This window comes from Erithacus rubecula, assembly GCF_903797595.1.
Source record: "Erithacus rubecula genome assembly, chromosome: 1".
NCBI classification, from domain to species: Eukaryota; Metazoa; Chordata; class Aves; order Passeriformes; family Muscicapidae; genus Erithacus; species Erithacus rubecula.
In genome coordinates, this window is record NC_136658.1 from 51,543,969 (window position 1) to 51,568,621 (window position 24,653).

The window sequence follows — 24,653 nt, forward strand, 5'->3', positions numbered from 1 at the left end:
ATTTCTTGGGCTTTTGACTAACTTTGCTCAATGAGTGAGTCTCCAGAACTACACGCATTGGTAAAGTTGTTCATGTGCTTAAGTGCCTGCACGATGAAGGCCTAAGCTGGGACTTCTTTCACAAATACAGATAATCAAGTGAGATAAAAATTTGCAAGATTAGGCCCTAAAATAGTGAAGGAAAGAGAAATGCTAATGTGCATATAAAAATAGGTGCTACAATAAAATATTTTTTTAATATTTCATCAATAAGTTATTTTCACTAACCAGTTATGGATCATATATCTCTGCACTCTTTAATGATTTGTCCACATCTACAGTGATCCCTTTAAAGATCATAATATATATTTTTTTAATTCAAAAGTCCAGAAAGTATACAAACACATCCTTAAAAAAAGGAAACCTTGTATTAAAGTCGGGGTGTGCTAATCTCTCCATAAAAGCCATTTAGACTCACCCATGGCTAAAAGGGGAAAATGTGCGCCGTACTCTTCAACCAGAGAGAAAACTAAAATAATGTCTGCGAAAAAAAAAAAAATAGGAAAAAAAAACCAAGCAAAAAAAAAAAGCACGACCTGAATGTGACCTTACAAGAAACCATGAAACCTCCTGCCACCTTCCCCCAAACACACCCGCACAATGCCAGTGTTGTGCCCATTTCACACAATAGGTGGTTTCCGACTTCCAAATGCAGTAACAGAGAAAAAAAAAACAAAACCAAACCAAACTGAACAGCACACCCTTTCAGAATCATTCCCCGAAGCTGAAAAGTCCTGTGCCAAGGCACTTCACCCTACAATAAAATGAATTAAAGGGGAGAAAAGAGGAGGGAGGGCGAGGTGTGTGTGTGTAGGGAGGTCAGCATTTACGTTTCTTTGTTTTGCGTGTGGTTGTTAAATACAAATACTCTAGAGAAGGAGCTGCTGAGACTGGCGGGGGGCGGGGGGGCTGTTTCTCAGAACTGGCTGAATGTGGTCTGTTTTTCCAGCACTTCGAGGTAGTCCGGCTCTGCGTTTAGTTTTGCTTTTAGCTCCAGATACTCGTTCCTGTTGGGCTCTACATAGACAGTACTCGGGGGGCTGTAGAGCACCGTCTCCCGGAGCCTGGCGTCCCCCGGGCCCGGGTGCAAGTACTGGTGGGCACGCCTAAGGTCATAGTTGGGGGAGTAGGTGTAGGCGGCGGGGAGTTTGGGATAGTCGGGGAGGGTGGAGCCGGGTGTACCCAGCGTGGAGGGGGAGTGTTTGTCGGGCTCCAAAATGCCCCTGTAAAAGCGGTCGGCGTCTTGCACCGGCGAGAGCAGCTCCTCCCGCGGCTCGATGGTGCTCACACTGTACGCGGGGCTGCGCGCCGGCGCGTCCTCCCCGCCGGGCGCGGGCGGCGGGGGCGGCGGCGGCGCGCCTCCCCCGGGTGGCAGGGGGTGGCTGCTGTAGGTCACCTTGAGCTCGTGAAGGTCTTTGTAATCCTCGCCCGAGTTGCCTTCCCGGGAGCGGTAGATGGGGTTTTTGCACATGTGGCCCAGGGGGTGCGGGATGTACTCGTAGACGTGGCCGGCGGGCGTCTTCACCTTGGGCAGCGCCGCGCTCCCGCCGCCGCCGCCGCCGCCGCGGTGGGGCGGGTGCTGCTGCAGGTGGGGGTGGTGGTGGTGGCCGCCTCCGCTGTAGACGCTGTACTGCATGTTGAAGGAGCTCACGTCGGAGTTGTTGGCGCTGGCGTGGTCGCCCTGGCCCTTCTTGCGCCGCTTCATCACCAGGACGAAGAGCCCCGCCGCCACGAAGACGGACATGATGAAGACGAGCAGCAGGCTGAGGATCAGCACCGAGAGCGGCACCGAGGAGCTGCCGCCGCCGGCGCCGCCCGCGGGCGCGGAGCCGCCCGCCGCCGCCGTGCCATTGAGGCGCACGGTGGAGGAGGAGGGGGTGGTCCTGGCCGGCAGCTGGCCCGGGGACGGCGTGGGCGTGGAGACGACGATGTCCGAGTAGTCGGGGCACAGCAGCTCCGCCCGGACGGCGCGCATGTCGCTCTGGGCAAACTTCTTAGGGGACTCACAGATAACCTGGTCCACCAGGACACCGGTGTTGAGCTGCTCCAGCCACAGCTTCATGCCCACCACGTCGCAGGTGCAGTCCCAGGGGTTCTCGTGCAGGTCGATCTGCAGCAGGGATTTCAGCTGGTCCAGCACCCCGCTCACTGGCAGGTAGGAGAAGTGGTTGCTCCGCAGGCTCAGCCTGTAGAGAGACAGACCAGAAAAAATGTTCCCTGGCAAAGACCTCAGCAGATTGTTGTTCAAAAACAAGAGCTGAAGGTTGGGGACAGATTCAAAGGTGCCTGCCTCTATCTCCCGGATGACGTTGTACTGCAGGAAGAGGTACTGCAGGCTCTGCAGCCCATAGAACAGCTCTGGGCTCAGCCGCTCGATCCGGTTCCCATTCAGGTACAGCCTTCGCAAATTAGTTAAATCCCCAAAAGCCCGGTCCTGAATGACCGAGATCCGATTATTGCCCAGATGCAGTAAATCCAGACCAGTGGCATCCACAAAATCTGCCCTGCGTACCAGTGCAATGTAGTTCTCCGTCAAATACATCTTCTTAGGATTATAGGGTTTGGGCTGCAGTTCAGAAATGCTCTCAATCTTCCTCTCTTGACAATTGACATTGAGGCCCAGGTCAGAAATCTGCAAGTTGCAAGTGCAGGCAGTGGGGCACTCCAAAGGCACCGGGGATTTGGTCTGGTAGGCAATGCTGGGGCCATAGTTGCTGTATCCCAGGTCTTTTGAGGGCAGGCGGGAGGTGGGGCGCACCCTGGTCTTGTTGGGTTGGCGGGTCCCCTTGGGAGGCTTCAAGGGAGATTTGTAAACAGCTGAAGACGAAGTGGCCACAGAGTTGACTGAGGCCGGGGTAGTGTGGAAATACCCTGTAGTGCTCAATGGTGTCTGAGGTCTCATTTCATAATCGGAGATGAGCCTCCTGGGACAAAGCTCCTGCTTAGAGACTTCATCCAGGTCTCGACCATGTAAGCGGAAAGGGGTCTCGCAAACCACATCTCCCACCAGAGCAGAGTATGAGATACTGTCCAGCCAATCCTTTAGAGCAATCAACTCACAAGAGCAATTCCAGGGGTTTTCCTCCAGCTGCAGCTCCACCACCTTATCCATGTGCTGCAGGAGGCCCACATAGGGCAACAGCTTCAGCCGGTTACCCCTCAGGTCCAGGTGAGTTAAGGGCACAAAACGGAAAAGATTGTTGGGCAAACTGGAGAGGAGGTTGTCATTGAGAATCAGCACCTGCAACAAATGCAGTTTGCTGAAGGCATTGGGTTCAATGACGCTAATATAATTATAATCGACCTGTAGGTATTCCAAACTCTCTAGCCCAAGGAAAGTGTCATCCCGTAAAAGTTCCAACTTGTTATTGTTCAAGTGCAGCCTCCTTAAACCTCTCAGACCATGAAAGGCCCCGGTTTCGATGTCTTGTATGTCATTGCTCCCCAGATGCAAAATCGAAGCCCCCGTGTAATTTACAAACTGGTTTGGGTACAGCCTGTTCAAAAGGTTCCCAGACAACAAGAGGTGGTAAACAGGGAACCTTGGTGGACTGATCTCAAAAAGGCTGATGATCCCTCTGTTTTCACAGCTCACTGTTAAGATGCTATCCTTCTCCTCACAAGGACATGCATTATCACAGATTTCCCCATAATACTCGATGCTTTCTGCCCAGGAAAGGACTAGTGATGTTAAAGCAAATGCGATCGTCTGCAGCATCCAGATATGCATTTTTTTGTTGAGGTCCTGTTCCAAAGTTACTGTAGAGCAGCAAGCATACATTTTATTTCCTGTAAGGATAAGGAGAAAAAAAAAACAAAGTAGCATAATAGGGTAGCCCCATAACATTGGAAATGGAAACAAAGTTTATCTGTGGCTTCAGTAGGGTAGAGAATGGACTGTTCACCAACCAAAAAATACCCCCTCCTGTCACTAATTCCCACACTATAGGAAACTGGATGACATGCCTTGATTAAGGCATAGGCAACTCCTTGTGAGTCAAATGCCTGCGGTGTCTAAAAAGGTGAGGTCACAGTAGGAATTGTTCTGGTTCTGTTTGTGTGGGGTGAATTTCAATGGATTTCCTTTTCACAACCAGCCCCATAAATATACATAAAATGGCTGTCAGTTCAGTTTCACGTTTCTAATTTAAGAGAAAAGAAACACCATTTTATGAGGTTTCCCACCTCCCCTATTACCCATCTCTCTCTTCCCTTCAGAACCTCCCTGCTGAACCAGTGCATCAAGGTCTTCCCCTCCTTTTACCTTGATTTTTAACCAGTGGTGGAAATACCATGACAGGAATCCAAAGAAAAATGCTCAGTGCTGAAAATGGCATCTTAATTCAACAGAGGGAATACTGACACATTCTCCATATCACACATTTCTTAAAACTCTTTTATGTTGGTGGTTTTTTCCCTAGCTATACATTTACAAAGCACACACCCACCCACACAGACATGCACACACACACACATGCACACATGCGCGCACCCCCAGATGACTTTTGTGCAGGAATTCTTCTGTAATGAGATTAAATACATTAACCTCCTACTTCAGTGCACTTAACAGCTCTCTTCAATTATGGAAATTTTGTATCTTTACAAAAGCAAATAATATTAATTGATATTTGATCCCCTCCCAAGTTATACACAATGTAACAGAGCTCATTTCAAGCAGAAGTCTCCCGTTCTCTCTCTCTCTCTCTCTCACACACACACACATACATACTCTCAAAAGAAATGTTTTAACCACTCACCCAAAATTTGTGAAAAATGTAAAACATGCAGGTCATCTTCGGAGTCTCATCCATATCTGACATAGCGCTTATTCCCAATGTTCTGCAAAACTAGCCTGGTAGAAGTGGAAAGATCTAAATAGGTCTCATGAAAATATCTCATTGCCAACACTCCAAGCATCAGAGTTACTGATTATAAGCAGCGATGGCTGTCAGTGCTCTTCATCCTTTAGTGGAGAAGACACCCAGGCTGATTAAAAGCTGAGGAGGGTAGAAGGGAAACCCTACCATTGACCTACGTCAGTAATTTAATGCCCGAATTCCACCTAGCTGGAAACAAATCCATTCCTTTTTTTTTTGCCTTCTTTCTGACTCCTCGTGGCTTTCTTTTACTACTCTAAAAGCAATATGAATAGGGAAAATAAAAGCATTTTGTGTGTCGGTAGGGGAAGACTAATAAATCATCAGGCTTAAATGCTTGGATCTTGGAGCAGGCTTGCATTTTCTATCGTCCACCTCAGAGCTCTGATCCTAACGACACAACTCTGGTTTGGAGGAACGCATCCTAAAAAATGAGAAGTCTCAGTACTGCAAGACATCTCCTGTGGCATCAGGTTCAAGGCTGCAAAACTAGCACTTGCAGCAAAGGCAATCATGCAGCAAGAAATCGGAAGTCTCCGTGAATCTCTCTCTAATTCTGACCAGACGTCAACTGGATCGGAATTACTCAAAGCAGAAAGGCTTCACTGCATAAAGGCAGCAGAAATCTTACTCAAAGGCATGTATCTAGCATATTTTTTCTCAGCTCGGTCAGATCCATTCATCCATTAACCAACAGTTCTTCAGAGAAAAAAAAAAAAAAAAAAAAAGCCCACAATGACAAGCTATTGAAAACCTGCCCGGTCAGTGCAAAACTCCCAAGCATTTTACAACTTTAATTCAATTATGGTTTGCAAAGGAGGCAAATACAATTTCCCCTCCCTCTCCCTTTCCCCTTTCTCTGACAAAAAAAAAAAAAAAAAAAAAAAAAAAAAGGCGGGGGATGGGAGGTAAAGAAAATAAAGTTGTAGTGGCTATGTGCAAGATTGCAATCCCGCCCTGGAAACCCCTCCGTGATGACTGTGTGCTGCTGTTCGCCAGCTCCCTACAGAGGTTCAGATTGAGGGGGGGCGGGGGGTGGGGGCGACGGGGGGAGGGGAGAAGAGGAAAAGGGTTGCATCGGGATTTTTCTTGCGTGTGTGGTTTTTTTTTTTTTCCCCGAAGAGTTCAACCCTTAGATTACCGCACTGCATATCCGGCTGGAAGCAGCTTTCAGTACCGCCGACAGCAGCAGCGAGCAAGCAGCCCCAGCCGGACACTGCCACCCAACTGAGCAGCACCCCGAGTTGGGAGAAATGGATCTCGAGGGAGGGGGGCAAACGGCGGGGAACCGGGGGTGGAAAGCAACAGCGAGGAAAGACCCGGCGGGGAAGGGGCGGGGAGGGGGGGGAAACGAGGAAGGGAGGAAGAAAGGAGGGAAAGAGAGCGAGAGAAAAGTCAACCCCGGTACTTACTTCGCCCGAAATCTCCAGGGCCCAAGCATGGTGGCAGCCCATGAAGATGCCGACCCGCTGCGCGGGCGCTGCGCGGAGCCGCCGGGGCGGCGGAGGCGAGGACGGCAGCGCCGGGGAGCTGGGAGCGGAGCGCGCGCGGGCACCCCCCGCACGCAGGCGGCGCCGAGGCACAGCGCGCGCTCGGGGGCGCGCACACGCGGGCACACGCGCCACACACACTCACGCTCACACAGGCGCGCGCTCGCGCGCGCCCGGGGAGCCGCGGGGGCGCGCCCCGCCACGCACGCGCACTGTGGCGCGCGCCCGCCCGCACGGCGGGGGCGGGGGGCGCCGGCGGAGCGCCGCGCTGTGCCCGCGCTGTGCCCGCGCCGTGCCCGCGCCGCCGAGCGCAGCGGGGAGGCGGAGGGAGCGGAGCGAGGGCGGGGCGGCGGCGCCGAGCGGGTGCGGGGGGGCGCGGAGGGGGCGGGGGTGCCGGGGCCGCGTTGCGGGGCGGGTGTCCCCGGGTCACGGAGCGGCGGCGGCAGCAGCCAGCCCGTCCGCACGGGCACCCAGCGCACGGGCACGCACATGCCGGTAGGAGCGCGGCGCGCCCGCCCCGCCACTCCTCCGCTCCAGTCACCCCGAGGCTGCGCTCGCACTTTGGCCAGCGCGGGCAACTTTCGGCGCGCTCCGCCACCGCTCTGGACGCCGCTCCCCCGCCGCTGCCCGCACCCCTCGGGCGGAGCTCCGCAGCAGTCCCGTCCTCTCCCGCATCGCTCGCTGGCCGCGGCCGGGCGGCCGGGAGCGGAGCCGCGGCGGGGGGGCGGAGGGAGCCGGTGGCTCGGTGGTCGCCGCTGCCGCTGCTCTCTGTGCGAGCCTCCGCTGCATTTGCGGACACTGTGGGAAACTGGGTGATCGCGGTACAACAGAGTGTCGGGTTTCGCTACGCGCATTCTCCGACATCGGGGACGCGGGCGCGTGTCGGAGCCATTCGGCTGCACTTTTCTCCTCTGCCCACCCCAGCCGCGGTCGCGGAGGGAACCGGGGCACGGATGCTACAGCAGCATCTAAGAGACTCTGTGGCTGCTCCCCGGCAGCGCCGGGGCGCGGAGCTGGCCGCGGGCTCCCGCGCGGTGCGGCGGGGCGGTGCGGTGCGGTGCCTGCCGCCGCCGCCAGGTGGCAGCGCAGGGCGGCGGATGGGGCGCCGCGGGCGCTGCCCCCGCTCGGGCCGCGCGGAGGCGGCGGCGCGCCGGGCGCGTTCCCTCCGCTCCCGCGGGAATTAGGTGTGCGTGCGGACCGCAGCACCTTTCGGTGCCCAGCATGGCTGCAGCTGTGGGGATGTTGTTTTCCAGTTAAATTTTGGGTTTTATTTTCGACGAAATTGCGTGTTTGGCTGATCTTAAAAAAAAAAAGAAAAAAGAAAAAAAATGTTAGAAACAAGGCGATATAATTGCATACGTGCAAAGATGTGCACGTGTTCGTATTTGTGTATTGATTGCTGTTGTGTGCTGTCTAGATTGCAGTATGTAAATCTAGTCGGTGTTATGCACGCAGGAACACATGGAGTACACCCCATGTGCACAGCACAGAGGTTGGAATGCAGCTTTAATTCAAAGGTAATTCTAAATTTATTTGTCCCTCCGCTTTTTCTGTACGAGTCTAAGCATTGAACAATACTCTGTCTGTGGTATGTGATTTCTGCACATCTGTATCTCTACCAGACCTCTGTTAACTCATTTCTTAACACTCCAATATGCTAAACCCAAAAGCTATTTTTCAAAAATCGTCTTTTTTTGTAATGCTTAGCCTTCATTTTAGAGGCATATTCATCTTCTCTGCAAACACTAAAGGAGTGTGACTCAAATCTTATTTCCTTAGGAGTGAAATAAGCAAGATCTGGTATTTGGATGGAAGACAAATTCTTTATATGGACCAGGTAATTTTCCTGACCTTGTATAGGCTCTTGGAAATCTTGTCAGTGGGACAAAGTATTTACTTATATTCTTAAAGGATCACTGACTTTCCTGTTTCAATGCAAACCCAGTTAATTCAGTGGATGGTTTTGAATGGCTTTAGATTGTGTTCCAAGGTGCTACTTTCAGTCAGAAAAAAATACCAAACCACACCTCATACACTTTTATCCCCCCCTACATACACTCTTTCAAGATTTTCTAACATGCAACACGGAATTTATGATAGTGGAACAACAACAACAAAAAAATCACATATACTAAACAGAGATGTCTTACAGGAGTTTTTTACTGCCTCACTATTTTTGAAAAACATCCTTCCTCTGAATTAATAATTCTGTATTTTGAATAGATAGGATTCTATGCATATATGCTTGCATTTTTTAGGTCTGTCATATTTATAACATCTGCTTGTGTTTCTATGCTATTTTTCTCTCTGACACACAAAATTAGACACACATAAATACTTTTTTTATTCATAACAGAGAAAGATATTTTACATAACCCTGTCAGCAAGGCTGAGCTTAACTTCTTGAAACTGTTTTGGAGAAATTGACATCTCATAAGTCTGAAATCATGTTAAAAGCTATCATGTTTAAGTCAACATTGTAGGTATAGTTCAGTTTAATTTTTCTGATCCTGTACTAGTGAGATATTAAAAAGCATAATAAGTTGAAAACCTGATTTAATAAAAACTTAATTCCAAATTATTAGACTACTAGATGGTCTTAATAGCATATGGGAAATTTAAATAGTTATTAGTGTTAGTTATTAGAACTCTCATGCTGTTGTTCCATTCATTTTTATTCTTAGTCCAATAGTATTTCTGGCAGTAAAAAGTTATATCTGAATATTTGAACTAGAACTATAATTTTAACCAAAGCAAAACCATCATACAGTAAATTATACTGAATTTGTGATTTTTTAAAAATTTATTATAGTGTTGCCTCTTGCTAATTTATTTTTCATCTGCCTTTTGTTAAACTGGGGAATCCTAAACCTCTTTAAACTGAAATACTGAGGAAGAAAGTTGGAAATAATTCATATAGTCCTCATATGGAATACAAGCAGAGGGACCTGACTGAGGATGGAGCAAGAGCAAAGATAGTTCAACAGAAGCATATGAGGCATACATGCATTATATGTACAACTTGTAAGTGTTCAGGTCTACCTTCTTTCTGTAGTATTTCAGTTTATGACATTGGCAGGAACAGGTGGTCTAGCATGTGGAGTCAGACATGGGAAAACTGGGATTTGGAGGTTCCAAAGCTGTTGAATGAAATATATTGGAACAGAAGGATAGACAGTCTTCATGAAAAACAAAGAAAGCAATGAAATAATTTCGTTTTAATGCACTAAAACATGTTAAGGAGTAAAGACTGTTAACAATAGTGCAATAAACATGTTAAATACGAGGGTGAAGATGAGATAGTGTCCACTTGAATGAAAATATTTGAGCAAAGGATATAAAAAGTACTTAATAGGGATGCAATCTATTATGAATCTGCTGGTACAGATTGGAGCTGGAAAATTAATCCTACAAATAAGGGGAGAAAATAAAGCTAAGGCAGAGATTGTGTGATCATGCAGATTTGTGTGATTTCTTATGGGCAAACATCAGCAAAAAGTTCAACCAATGTTGCTGGCAATTACATGAATTTGAGCATCATAGAGGATAGCTTATTTTATGGAATAGCTATTGAGCAAGCAAGAGACAAGGATAATTTAGATTAAATTTTAGTAGCTTATAGGATCTGCAGGATAAACTAATGATAGAAAATAATCTTAAATATAATGGTTTTGAGCTTTTCTGCTTCATGTGAAGTTTCAAGACAGAAAAATGTGAAGGATCTATAACTGCAGTCCAGTGTTTCAGAAAGGCAAACTCAGAAATAAAAAACATCATTGAGTATTACAGAAGAATTCAGATAAGACAGATGTAAAAAAAGCAAATATTAAAAAGAAAAAAAAAAAGAAGCAATTTTTTTAATGTAAAAAAAAATTTAATTTTTACAGTGGAGGAGGAGAAACATAACAGTGCATCTAAACTGGAATGAAAAAGAATCCCATAAGATAAAAGCCTTAAGCAAGTTATTAAGAGTAAACACAAAACCTAAAGAGAATGAAAAAGAGATCTTGATTAGCAAGAAGAAATCTGCATCAATAATTAGAAGGCATAAAACCAACCTGAGAATGGTCAGAAACCTTGTTAAACCTTGTTTCTTTCGCAGAAACCTGAAATAGAGTAAAAACTTCTTAAGCAATGTAAATAAAATGAGAATTTAAGAAGTAGAATGGCTGTTAAAGTATGGGGTGGACATTAAGAAAAAAGTAGGCCCAGACTAAATAGGTACCAGAGAACTTGCCTCTGCTTCTTTATGTAATTTGATATCTAGTGAAAGTAGAAATTGGACAAGATAAATAAAATTCTCAGTGTATCATGGCACAAGCATTTAGTCCAGCAGCTTTATGTCCTAAAATATTGAAAGGATCACCTCCTTTGTAATACCTGTAGCACTGATTTAAAGGTATAAGGTAAGTGGATCTGGACAGAATTTTTAGACAAAATTAGAGCTCTTTCTGAGAAACAGAGTGGTGAGATACATATATAAATGTACATATATACTATGTAAATATTTTACAATTTCAGTCCTTGTCTATATTTTAACATGTCAGTATTTCAAAAATTCATGTGTATCTATGTATTGATTTCTTTTGGTCTAGGCTGATAGAAATAGTGTGGAATTGTATTGAATAATGCATTCTACAACCTCATGAATTAAATTTTTTGCTATAAACTGGGAAGATCCAAGTCTATTAAAAATTCTAGACATTTAAAGCTGGTATAAATACTTCGTTCAATCAGGAAGGAGTTATAGGTTGCAATTATACATAAAGTACTTATAAAAGGGAAAAGAAGAATGTGATTCTATGGTGTATTAGGCAGGATATCGTAATAGGTGTCATCATTAGTATTGTAAAGGTTGTGCTTTTTCATGAGTTCCTGGTGTATTATGCATGGTTCTAGTCATACATTCAAAGAAGATGCTAAAATGAAGTCTAAAGACCAGGAAGAAACTATGGTAATTAGGGCATGGAAAATGAGTCTACAGAAGAGAGATTAAAAAAAAAGAAAGAGGAATGCTGAGCCAAATAAATATTGAAAGGACATATGAGTCCTTACAAATGCATTTTTAGTTAAATGCTTAAAAAAAGCCAAAAACCCAAACCAGAATGTGTTTGATCTGAAGAGGGATGTTGGCATGCCATCAAATGCTTATATATTGATTATAAAACCTAGGAAAGGGAAGATGTTTACTGACTGTCTGAGACTGGAAATGTCTTCCAAATAGGTAATCAGGTCAACAAAGTTTTTTTAAAATAGAACTTGAAAATAAAAAAAAACTGTATAATTGAATGGGACAGTTCCTGTTAGAAAAAGGGACATTTGTGGCAAGCTGGAAAGGGCTTTTTGAAGAAGTAGGAATATGTTTTTTCTACACTTACACTGTATCTCTTCTCTGCCTGAGGGCTTACTGCAGGCTCTCAGGTCAGGTAGGATGTTTTCTTCCTTTATTGTATAATTTAGATTCTGAGTTATGTTAATTTCTTTCTTTCTTTTGTTCTACTTTGTATAGTGGGACATGTCGTAACTCCTAGAACATTCTGCAAAGAATTTCTAACATATTTCCTCCTATTGAGGGGGTCTCCACAGACCATTGGCAGTGCCCTTTTTTCTCTTCTTCCTCCCTTTTTACCTTTTCCCCAAGGAAGATTTGAGGTTTGACTTTTGTTCTTTACTGCAAATTAAAGGTTTTGAGTCAGTGGGTACTCCCGTCTAGACTACAAGTTCTGTAGATCTTTTTTTTTTTTTTTTTTTTTTAAGTTAAATATTTAGTATATTGTAACTCTCAACTGTGAGGATGTAGAAATGTAGATAGTAGCTTTCAACAATATGCTTCTATTACTGCTTATGAAAATCAAATTCAAATCAATTCCTTTATCTCAAAAATACCAGCTAATTTTTCAGCATTTCATAGGACAAGGCATGGATTAAGTGGCACAGTGCAAAAAATCTCTCTGAAATTTCCTGAGCTGTTCTGTCATTATACATTAGTTCTGACTTTTCATTTCTCTTATCTCCTTGCTATGTTCAGGATTATCAAATAATTAGAATTATTTCATGTCAAATATGTCTAATGTAAGGTACCTAATCTATCCATGATAACTGAAATAACAGGATTCTGATTTTTCTTCTGGATCTGAAGACTTCCTCTGGGATAGCTTCTTAGTTTTTCTGGTGGAAGTTGTAGAGTAGGAAAAGAGATTTATTACTATCCTTGCATATAGGAGTAACCTTAACGTACAAATCTATTAGGCTATTCTTTTCTTTCTGCTTTAATTTTCTTACAGTAAGCAAAACAGATTTAACAGGAGAAATTCAGAGAATAACCAGGTGTTTTCTGCCTTAATGGTTAAAACATCCAATAGAAGGAGCAGGCTTAAAATTTATACACCACATTAGTTAGCAGAAATTTGAATATGATCAGTATACTATCCCTCAAACACAGAGACTGACCTATCTCTTCCATGTTCACTTTGGGGAGGTTAAGCATCCCATGAGAATGTCTAATGAACTGTTCCTCACAAGCCACAAAAGCAGGAGAAGTCAGAAACTGAAAATAGGGGATTATGTATAAATTAGACTTCCAAGTGATTCAGTGCTAACAGCACTAATGTAATTCCTAATGTCTTTGAAAAAGATTGCTGCAAGAAATACAGCAAGAAATGTTGATCCTTGAGGCACATGAATGTACTCAGCAAAAACTTTGGCAGTCTTAATGGTTTCTGAATACTGGATCTAGGCTCTGTAAATGATAGGTAAGACTATATTTATTTACATATTTATCTGTAAAGTTCACCCTGCATAACTTTAAGTGGATACAGGTGCTTAGCTTTATGTTCTGCCATTTAAATAATTTTTAACCTATCTGAGCTCACAGTAATCAATACAATAAAAAGGTAAATCCTTAATCTGACTTTTTCAAGAAAACAAAACTACTCCTGTACATTTCTTCATCATATGTTTTAACACATTTTTACAAAATATAACCATAATGCGTATTTCAGTTTCACATATTTGTGTGCATACATTCCCAGGCTGATTCTTACCAGCTTTGTCCTTACTTAAAATAAAAATGAAAATTTATTTATAAAGTGATAATCAAAAATCAATCTCTTATTTTACAGTTCTACCCAAGAGGCACTATAACTGTGTTGTGATGTATTAAAGAAGAGAGAGGAATGTTTTGTTTTGTATTTTTAAGTAGACTTGCTCCAGTAAAACTGCAAAAGCCTCAGAGTGAACTGAATTTGCACATTTGGCTGCTTGGCATGACCTGAATTTCATACCACTGGTGGCTCCTCCAGGTCTTCCTAGAGGGGAGTTCTCATCAGTTTCTGCCACTAGGTGTCCCTATATGTGTGTGGGAAAATCCTGATGGAAACATTAACTGAAGGGGGAGAAGAAATTGAGCAGGAGGAGCAGAAAAGATGATAGTAAACTTCCTTCATGGTTTTGAGTTCTGTTTGACAACTGTCTTGCATATTACTGAAAACATGAGTGGATTCATGATTGTGCAGTTATATTTCAGAATAAACTTTTTTTAAAAAGAAAACTGGATAATGTGCTGTTAGATATTTCATAGTTTATTATATTATGTTTTTAGATATATATGTAAAAATCAGGAAAAGTCTTCTGAAAACATTTCAGTCTTAAATTGGTAAATTTATTATAATCTTAAAATTATTCATACCATTTGGGTATAAAAAATGGATTTTCACATAGTAAACACTATTAATTATATATGTCAAAGACTGATGAAGAAACGTGTACTGTGGTTAGCTTCTCTAGAACATCTTGATAAATGGGATATTTCAAGAATTAAGAGCCTTTGATGGATTGTACAGCCCTCTAACCCATGCAATTAATGTTTAAATAGATTCCTAGTAATGGAAAATAATGTGGCTTAGACCCCAATTCTTTTGATAATCAAGTGGCTATTAAATGTTATGCAAACATTCTTCTAGTGGGACAGTTGTTTAATCAAAGTCAGCAGTTATTATGACATGAAAGCTTTTTAAATTATTATTATTGCCTAATAATAATAATAATAATAACAAAAAAATCCCAATAAAAGTAAAAATTAAAAGATATGTTTTCTTTCAGTTATAATAAAAAGGATACTTGAATAGACACCTCAGAGTATTAAATAATCATTTTCTCTGACATCAAAAGGCTGCATGTACAATGAGAGCAGGATTATACTGATGTTGTCCGGAAAACAGGGTTGTTGAGTAGTTCTCTTTTCAAAATACAGACCTTTGCTTAAAAGACAAGCAAGCAAACAAACAAGCTTTCATCCTTCTCAATACCATTCAAACCATGACTTGGGAAAAGCTACTTTTCTGAATCCATAATTCCAAGATTGCTTTTTTTTTGAACTTGTAGAGAACATTAGCTCTTTTTTGGAGATGTCAGCATTGTTAAACATTTTACTTCTAGACTTCTTGGAATTATGGAAAGAGATTTTATTTTAAATGTATTTACTCTCAGCATAATTTTTTTAATGTTTCTACTGGTTTTAAGGGTGTCATGTTCTTGGTTTAAAATTTGAGCCCATAGTCTTCTAACACAAGAGTGAGAGAGTTGCAATTCCACTGCAATGAAAACCTATGCATTGGTGAATACATTAATCAAGCATAGCTTGTTATACTTCATTAACCTTGTGTACTTCAGCACCAGTGTGATAATCTGGTATTTGTTTTGGATTTCAACTTGTCTAGTTTAAACTATGGTAAATTTAAGGATATCTCCTCAGTTGACAAGACTTAGTTTTGACAGACCGAAAAAGCTATGAGAAAAAATTTATTAAAGAAAAATGAAAACCTGTCTTTAAAGATACTGTTGTTGGTTCCCATAGTCTTCATACCACAGGCAGGGATTAGGCTACTTTGAGTATCTATTGCTTACAACTTTTTTGGCAATGGAAGGAGAACTGGTGCTTTATCATTTAGTATGAAGAAATGGAACATGAGATTTGTCAGCAAGGAATATTAAACATTATTGTAGGCCAGTGGAAAAAATAAGAATCTGTGTTTTATAATCGCTGAAATAACTGAGTAATACATTAAAGCTGTGAGTTTCAGTGAAAAATGATAGAGATACATGTCATAAAACTTCTATGTTGTGTATGCTCCTTATATAAAGCATAAAGATATCTTGCAAGATACAAAAGATACATTATATGGGATAAAATGAAACAGTCACTATAACTATATAATGCACCTTAGTTAAGAATATCAAAATGCCCTGAAAACATTAGATATATGTAATGAAAGCTATACAAGTTAACAATACACCAAGAACCTTCCCACGCCCTTTGGTAAAGATCAGAGTTAGAATCTTCAGAGGGAAGAAATTCTGCATAAAGGTGGGGTGAAAGGTATGTCTTAATGTAATTTCAGTTCTAGATTTCTGTATGTACCCCTGAGGAAAATAAACATCCTACAAAGCTTAAGTAAAAAAGCCACATGGGTTTTACTGTGTTTTATGCTTATTGCTTTTAAGGTGGTTCCCAGTAGCTGCAAATGGCATTCTATGTGATCAGGTAGCATCAATCCATAGTGCTGTTCTATAGCCTGTGACTTAGAGAAGATAATTTGGAGTGAGAATGTCAGTCTTATTGACATCCAGTGGTAACTGCATAGCAGGAAATTACTTCACTGTACTTGGCTACCTGTAAATTTGAAGCCACGGTAGAAAAAGCAAATGAAAGAGAGGTGAAAGGGAATATTATCCCCAGTCTTTATTTCATGAATGAAAGGAAAATTAGATCAGTTAACTGAAATGTTGCATATGGAATGTCGAATACCCTGTTAAATTAATTAATTTCTCAGAGTTCCCTTTCCAGTATCTCATCCAGAATACGAATCAGACTCCTAATATAGCAAAATGTTGGAAATATTTAATGTCTTTTTATGTCTTGCTTCAGTCCTTCTTTTTTTTAAATGCAAATTTATTGCTGAAAATTGTTGCAACCGAGAATTTTGGGAAATACCACTGCCTAAATCATGAAGTCTACCTTGCCTAGGATGAACTTTAGCATTTGAAGTCTATATAGGTTTTGTGAGCTTCAAGATTTGCTAAGAAGCTGTCTACATTTACAAAATGCTACCTACTTCTGAAGTGCATCTATGCAGTACTAAATCAAGTTAAATTTAAATAAATAATTCCTTCCACTTGAACAATTTCCCAACTATTGTAGGAAAAGCAAGAAATATTTTCATAGCTTTGTAAAATGAAGCTTAGTTTTTTAAAGGCAGATGGGTACCATGTTTTGAAATAATCTTACTTGGCAACCATGCATGGCATCTAAATCATGGCAGATAGACGTATCTATAGATAATGATGTGAGATGGGCATCTCCCAAGGATTATACCAATTACCTGAAGTCTTCTCTAAATACATGTCCCTCTACCAATCGAGAAGATGTAATGCATTTAGCTTAGTGCCTTTTGCATAAAATCAAGTGGGCTTGATACATACTTGGTGAATGGTCAGTCAATGTAAAAAACCAAAGATACCTGAATATAACTGTAAAGAGATAAAAACATATTTAAGCTTTATGTCATCTGTAGTCTTACTGACATAGATGGGACTTTCTGGGAAATATAGTGCTGCTAATCATGACGTGGATATTGTGTCAAAATTCAGACTTAGATTAGCAAATTTCTTTTAAAAACTTAATATTACAGGAAAAAAACTAAGTTCTCTTTCAAAAATTATTTCATATTGTTGCTAGTAAGCAGTCATGAAAATTTCTGTACAACCAAGTTCATATTATATAGTTATATTTGTAATCATATAGATTTCCTGCTTGTTTTTCTATTAGATTGACATGCATGAATATATGGATTATGGAACAGCTGTCAGGATTGATGTGATGGTAGATCTTTGTATCAGAAATGGATTTTCCTCTATATCCTTTTTTGCTGTTATACATTGATTAAAATTTCATGTAGATGCCATAATAGGAAATCAATTTCCTTTCTTCTTGCTTGCATTTTCTTATAATAGAAATTCCTGTTTATTCGACAAATTGTATTTAATTAAATGAGCAAATTAAACTTGTGTTTTATTTCCTTTCATTCCATATTCCTTTGTTCTTAATAACATTTTTAACCAAGATTTTTTTTTTTTGTTTGCATAGACTTAATAGAGCTCAGTGGTTAACCTTCACACCCAAGATGAAATGAAATAACTGCCTTTGTTATGCTGAAGGCAAAGTATTAAAAAAAATACAGAAAAATGTTGTCATCCCTTGCCTATGATACTTGCAGATGTGACACGATATTCAGAACAATAACTGCATGTGATTTATCAGTACTGACTGCTGACTGCCACAGTTTAATTTGCTACACTAACACCCAAAATGCTACTGTAAAACATAGACCTTTTGTTTTACATTCCTCCTTTTGACAAAAACTGATTTAATTGAATTGTGTGTCCCATGTGTTATCTTCATTCCAAGTTCCTAGCTGGAGGAATTGTAGTACAGTCGTGAAAAACCTTCTGACCCTTCTGGGTATGACATATATATAAACTCTAGTCATTCAACATATACTGCTGCTTACATATACTTTCTCAAATAAAGATTGTATTTCTTAATATCAAATTTTTACCTATGTAGAGTAAAAAATAATGAATCTTCTTGCTTTGCAAAAAAACCCCCAGCTATTATCCAAATTATTTTATCATTATTTAATATAACTTTTTTTCTTTTTTTGCAAGTAGAAATAAGATTTACATGCCAGAAATGTACTCTTATATATTATCCTATATAAGAAGTAGCTCTGATAATTCCATACAATTTTTCTTTATCCTTTACACACCTGAAAAACTTATTTATTGTCTTGAATGCTTTTCCACTAAGGATAGGATTCTTTCAATTGTTTTCATGGATAAAATTGTTAATTCAAATTGCTTGTTTACAGACTGCCAAGCTTTAAAGGGATTGCTTAAAGATCCAACATGTATATTAGATAAATTAGCACCTAAGAAAATGCATCACATGGGGTTTATTTTTGTCATTGTCATTTATTTCCTTTTTTTGCATAACTTCCAGGAGAAGTTTGTTGATAACAGCAGATTCAAAGTTAGAGCTTCAGTGAACTCGTATATTAAATAATATCTTGAGATAAACTTGTGGATAAATTCAGGGACTTGCATGCTTAAAGGAGGCTGAGGTGGACTTCAGATATCTCAGAATATAAATGAAGACAGTTCTGCTCAGAAGAGCCTTCTGTGACACCTAATCCTGAAGAGGCAAGAAACTGTTCCTGTGGGAGATGAGCTGTTCTTACTGGAAAAATTCAAGCACAGCAAGTGGGTACTGGAGCATAATTTAAAGGAAGCTTATCTGCTCTAGGCTGTTCCTGTACTTAATGGTAAACAGGTGTTAAAAGCCTCCTTAAGATCTGAATCATCCTCTCAAGAAAGTTATTTCTTTCAGTTGACTATGTCCCTTTGTCCCTCAGGGAAAGTAAGTGTCTAAAATAATTTACAGGCTCATTTAGGGGCTGAAAGCTGGGAAAAAGTTAGGTTCAGGAATCTATTTTTGACTGTGCCAGAACTCACTAAAAATGAGTAAGCATCCATGCTGCTAACCTCAGTTCTGGAAATTAAGAGAAGCAGCTTACATTAAAGTTCTGCACTATTATGTTATGCTCTAAAGGTTAGTAATAAAAAAAATTGAATTTGAGATTGTGTCTGTGGGAAGTCTTTAATCACAAACCAGATGAATTAACAACTCTGAGGGACAAAAGATTCTGACACAGACAAAAATTAAGTTTGAATCAGTCTGCTAAAAGAAATTTTTTTCTTAACCCATATCAAAATATTCCATGATATATTGTAATTCAGAACAAGCCTGTTTAAGAGTAAATTAGCCTTACATTGCTCCTTCTCATATCCCAAAGGAAGTACAATGCACTTGAGAAATTCACATTTGGTTGCTGAGAAATTGTATGTCTTAAAAGCAGCTCTTGACTTCCAGTCTCTTCATTGCTTGGCTGAGATTTTTTTCCCAGTGCTGTTTTTGACCTACTAACTTTTCTGCCATCAATTTCTTTTTGGAATATGGAGAATCAGAAACTGTCTTGTGTCAAATATTTAACTCTTTAGCGTGAGTGATGTGCCCTACATTAATGGATTATCTACAGTCTAATATATACCACAGAAAGTTCTTGTGATAGGTCTTTTCTTGTCATGTTCTTCAACATATACGGTCCAGCCAGAAAGTAATAGACACTGTGATGCTTGTACCAATTCAAAGAGTGAGGAATATCTCTTCTTGACAGCTTTAACACTATGACTTACTGCACCTTACTGGTCCTGATCTCATCCCTTTACATCTTAACAATATAATGGCACTTAAACTAATCCTGAGGAGTGTGGAAACAGCTAATGTAAGGTTAGCTCTATGTTTTTATAGTTATAAAACTGACTATTGAAAAGCGATTAAAAACAACTGCTATCAAAAGGCTTTAATAATGGCCCACAGCATATTCAGTATAAATGCTCTAAATTGCAATCAAGGAAGTTTGGCCTAGAGCATTGTAGCTTTTTTTGTGCTTAAAATATTCTGAAAACTTCTGACAAGAATTTTACTTTGTTTTTTCATGTTTTCTGTTGTTGCTAGTCTGTTGATTGTGGCATTCTGATTTCTTCTTAAAATATCCAATGAGACTTGATTCTGTCATAAATAATATATTTATTTTATTAAATATTATTAAATATGTTAGTAAATAATATTAAATAATAACATATTTTGTATGTTTAAGTTAATATCTTGGGCTTTATAGATTTTGGTTTTATTTTTGTTTTTCTCTAACTCTGTGCTTCTGAGTTCCTCTGTAATTTGATACTAAATTACTGGGTCTACAGGTCATTAAAAGCAGAGTATTTGACTCATCTGTCATATCTGTCTTATTCAAGGAATATTCCAGAAAGAATATATTCTAGTTTATTGTAAAATGTGGTGAGACTACTCCGTTCTGGCAGAAGTTCAGTGATAAGAAGTTATGACCTAGGAACTTGATAACACAGTTTTAACTGTTTCTTCAAATTGACAGGTTTCAAAATCACACTTCTTACTCAGAGAAAGCACTGCATGTAGCAGGCTAGGCTTTTATGTTCTAGAAAGTCAGGTATGGATCTAAACATTCAATAGTTTTCCTCTTTTTTTTTAATATTTTTTTTTTTTTGGCATTTTTCTATTTAGAGTAGTCAGTTAACAATCTTTCAAATCATCTGAGCATCCTTAACCCAGAATTCCACTCCAGGAATGCCTTTTTACTCTGTTTGCAGCACTCAGTTTGACTATATAGTGGTTCCATAGCACCTTTTCAAACTCTAAACAAGAGCAGGGTCACTTTTTCAGTGACATAAATTAACAAGATAAAAAGAGATGTATGAAGTTGTGATGCTTGTCATAGTGTTATGAATGTTGGACAGATCCTTCACAGACTGACAACACCTATGAACAAGGTTAGAGTTTCCTTTGGTGACCTTGTTACCAAGGATGTGAAATTACTCAATAACTGAAGCTAAATGCTTACAGTTAGATTTTCAGGTTAAAAAAAAGTGCATTTTTTAAGAACATGAAGTTTGCAAAGGTCTTGAAAAGATAGTTTTGCAATCAAGAGGAAAATCCTCTTTGGTTCTATCAGAATAGAGAGTGCAGATATTATTTCCTTTCCTTCCACTTCACATGCCTATCTTACATTTTCAGTTGAGAATAAGTGATTATAATTATCAGACTCTTGAATATTCTCACATAAATAGGAACCAGTTCCAGAGACTCAGAAGATTAATGTGAGATGAACTTTGAGATCCAGATGAATTCTTCTTTGTGGCATTATATGTTTCCAGCTGATCACTTGTTATGCAAGCTGCTCACCATTAAAATGTCAGGATTTGTAAATACACCAGACTGTAATTGCCAAAACTTTTAACTGAATAAGACTTTAAGATTCTGTTTCACAGCATGGAATTTGCTACTTCTCTGGAATTAACTTTGTGATGAGGATAATTTAGATTTTTAAAATCAGACAGTTAATACATACTGAAAAAAATCTGAATACATTCTAAAATTACATTCACTGCATATTGAAAATACTAAAAAAAAAAAATATATTTCCTTAAATTGTACTGAAGTAGGACAATTTTAATGCTTAAATGCATTTTTTCTGGGCTATTCTATTATATTTCAATTTTGTCTTTATCGTAGATTTGGGAGAGTACCAATACAAGGGCAAATACACACCCTTGCCTTTGCTTTATATAGCCTATGGTCAAATCATATTTCAAAGACAGTATTGTGTCTGCATGTCTCAAGAATTTTTGGGGTCAGCCTAACCCTTGAATAAGGTTGTTCTCCACAGAAAATTGATAGCTTTGTGATAAGAGAAGATACTTGCAGCATCAGTTCAAGACAAACATCAAGACGGTATCTCTGCAGATGGCAGAGTGTGAATGAAAGTCCTAGAGGTATAACTCTTTTGTGTGGATATATTTATATGTGTGCCTGTGCATGCATGGGAGAGCATATAAATATGTGCCTCCTATGTATGCCTCTCCTAGATTGTATCTACAAGTATAACTTTTGGGGGATGGGGCAAGTGTCTTCCCTGCTACCCAGGAGTAATGTATCATTCCTCATTCATCTGCCTTCTTTAAGATACTGCAAAACTAGAGAGGAAAAATGATCATACAGTTCCCAAGACACAGTGGCTGCATTTGTCTTTGCCTACAAGCAGGGTATGTGAGAATAAGGGTAATTTACCTACACCCCCCTTATTAATTTAACCCCAGAGCAGTAAAGAAAAACCTGCCCTTCCAGGTGAGATCTTTGCTCATGCTTGAAGTGTTTCATTCCTATGATGGGAAAAAATAAATCGAGAATACAGTCAATAGGCTTCCTAAACTGAAAGGCTGTGAGATTAAAAAAAGGAAAATTCATGATAAAGGACAATTTTTAATATTGTGTTCCTTATCAAGAATACTGCTGAAATCGCTCAGATTTTAATGGAAATTGAGTTAACACCGACTGAAAAGATTCTGCTGAAACAAATCCTGTTTCATCTATATTGATCATGCTGTTAAAAATTAATTTTTGTTTCTACCATCTTTTGACATTTGGAGTTATTTCTCTGATGGAGTTCTTGAAGCCCAGGTTACTGTTTACATTAACTCAATAGCAGTCTGTTGTCACGTGTTTTGACCCTGCATCTCCATGGTGCTCCTTCTGCTGACTGATCTTCACTAGTTTTAAGTATACAGGAAGTGCAAAGCAGACAACTTGCAGTCCTGACATGGGGAAAGAGAAATAGAGCATCAGCAGATTTTGCACACGTTTAGATGTGTCTAGTCTGCCATGCCGTTTCCTAGCATGCAATTGGAGCATTTTTCAGCCACACAAGAGTACTGTTTTGGAGCTTTTCCAGAAGCTCAGCTTTGAGTCAAAGGGAGAAGTCTACATTTACAAAGAACCATTCACAGCTGTCAGAAGTTAGCTGTCTGTGGGACTCAAAGTACAGCTGCAGTTTTTCCAGAATACTGACAACTTCTGTGGCAACCAGAGTCTTTCACTAGTACTGGGATTTCTGAAGCTTTATCAAAAAAAAATCATCAATACCTTATGCCTGTATTTTCCATTTCTGTTTTTTTTTTTAACTTTTTTTATTCCACAACTTACTGAATTATTTCTCTAAAGTTAGGAAATTATAAGATATGAACTTTTGAAGTTATATGTTTTTAATCTCCAGGGATTTGGGGTTTTAAGCTTCCAGAATGAAATGAAAGCATTAAAATCTGTCTTTTTGTTTTTCTGAAACATGTACAATTGTGTCTGTAGCCTTTATGAAGAAGCAGTAGCAATATTTAAACAAAATAGGAGTCATGGGAATATATCCTCCCAATTTTGCTACAGTCAGAAGTATATCCTCCTCTTCTTACTTCTGTAAGGATGGTATCTACAGCTCCATTTCTCCTGCAGACACCATTAAGTGTTCCTCATTTTAAGTTCATATTGAATATTCAGATAAACATATTGTGATATAATACAGTATGAAGTGCAAGTGCATTTCTCAGAAATGCAATAACCAGAAACAAAAGGTTTGAGTTATACAACATTTTCAGAATTATTTTTTTAATCCTCTTCTCTGTCTCCTTAAAAACTTTACATAATTATAGCAAGGAAATGAAAAGCAATTGTGAACAGAAACCATGTGTTCTTATTTCTTCCATGAAGTACATAGTACACATTAGAATATGATGAAGCAGTATAAACACTATTTTTTTTTTTTAATTATATCACAGAATGTCATCTTAAAGAGTATTTCAAATATGAAAACACAGAGGAAAAAACCTACAATGAAGCCAGAGATTAAATTGTAGATTTGACATGGGTCAAGAATTAAAATCAGGATAGAGTTTATGGCATGTATTTTACATCTAAAGCAGTTTCAACATTCTATTTTTACTAAGATCTTTATATTATTTTATTTTCCCTTATGAGTAAATGTCCTTGTTATCAAGCTTTCATTTTATATCCGAAGATTTTGGAAGACAATGCAGAGGGGGCTTACAAACCTAGCCAAGGAACTTTGCCCCAATTCTTTTTTTTTCCTACTTTGTATTACTTGGAAATAGCTGTAAGTGTTTGCCAGTTCATCCAGGGAATCATTGTTAAAAAGAAGAAGGGAAGTAAAAAGGAGGATGACATTTTAAGAATAATTTTAAGAAGACTTCTCTTTTTTTGTATTATTCCTGACCCTGATCCACCTCACTTGGGTGTCCTGTATCACTTATAACTTCATTACCCTACTGAGGCTGACCATGTAGTTTGGAAATGTAGAAGACTCCTGAGGAGCTGCAGTGAAAATCTCTGTGCAATTAGGACTGGGTATATCAGTCTGTCAAGCTGCTGTCATGTGTGCAGCACAGAAACCGTGTTGTTCAGTGGGAGCATTTCTAGACATCCAGTTTTTTTGAATACATTGATTTTACCTTTAAAATCTCTTGAATTTCTGTTTTAATTTCCAGAAAAAAATAAGAAAAGAAATAGCAACTATATTAATAGGAAAGGAAATTACCTGTAAATGCATGCTGTCAGTAATTTTGATCTTAAAGAAACATTATTTTTTAGATCCCTTTTCTTCTAGGGTAATAAGCAGATGCCACAGGCCAGTGATTTTGAATGTCTGTGAGTCTGATGCACAAGATTTCTCCAGGAATATTATCTTTTGAATTT

At 39.7% G+C, this 24,653-nt stretch overlaps 1 protein-coding gene across 1 annotated transcript; it reads right to left on the reverse strand.

Moving 5' to 3' along the window:
* Positions 1-955: 955 nt before the first annotated feature.
* SLITRK5 (SLIT and NTRK like family member 5) lies at positions 956-6,443 on the reverse strand (the record flags this gene model as incomplete). The annotated part of the gene is made up of 3 exons (XM_079318127.1): positions 6,329-6,443; positions 4,797-4,891; positions 956-3,828 (listed from the first exon to the last, which is right to left on the reverse strand). The coding sequence occupies exon 3, from the start codon at positions 3,818-3,820 to the stop codon at positions 956-958; it is 2,865 nt and encodes a 954-aa protein (XP_079174253.1). The 5' UTR covers positions 3,821-3,828; positions 4,797-4,891; positions 6,329-6,443.
* Between the last annotated feature and the right edge of the window lie 18,210 nt (positions 6,444-24,653).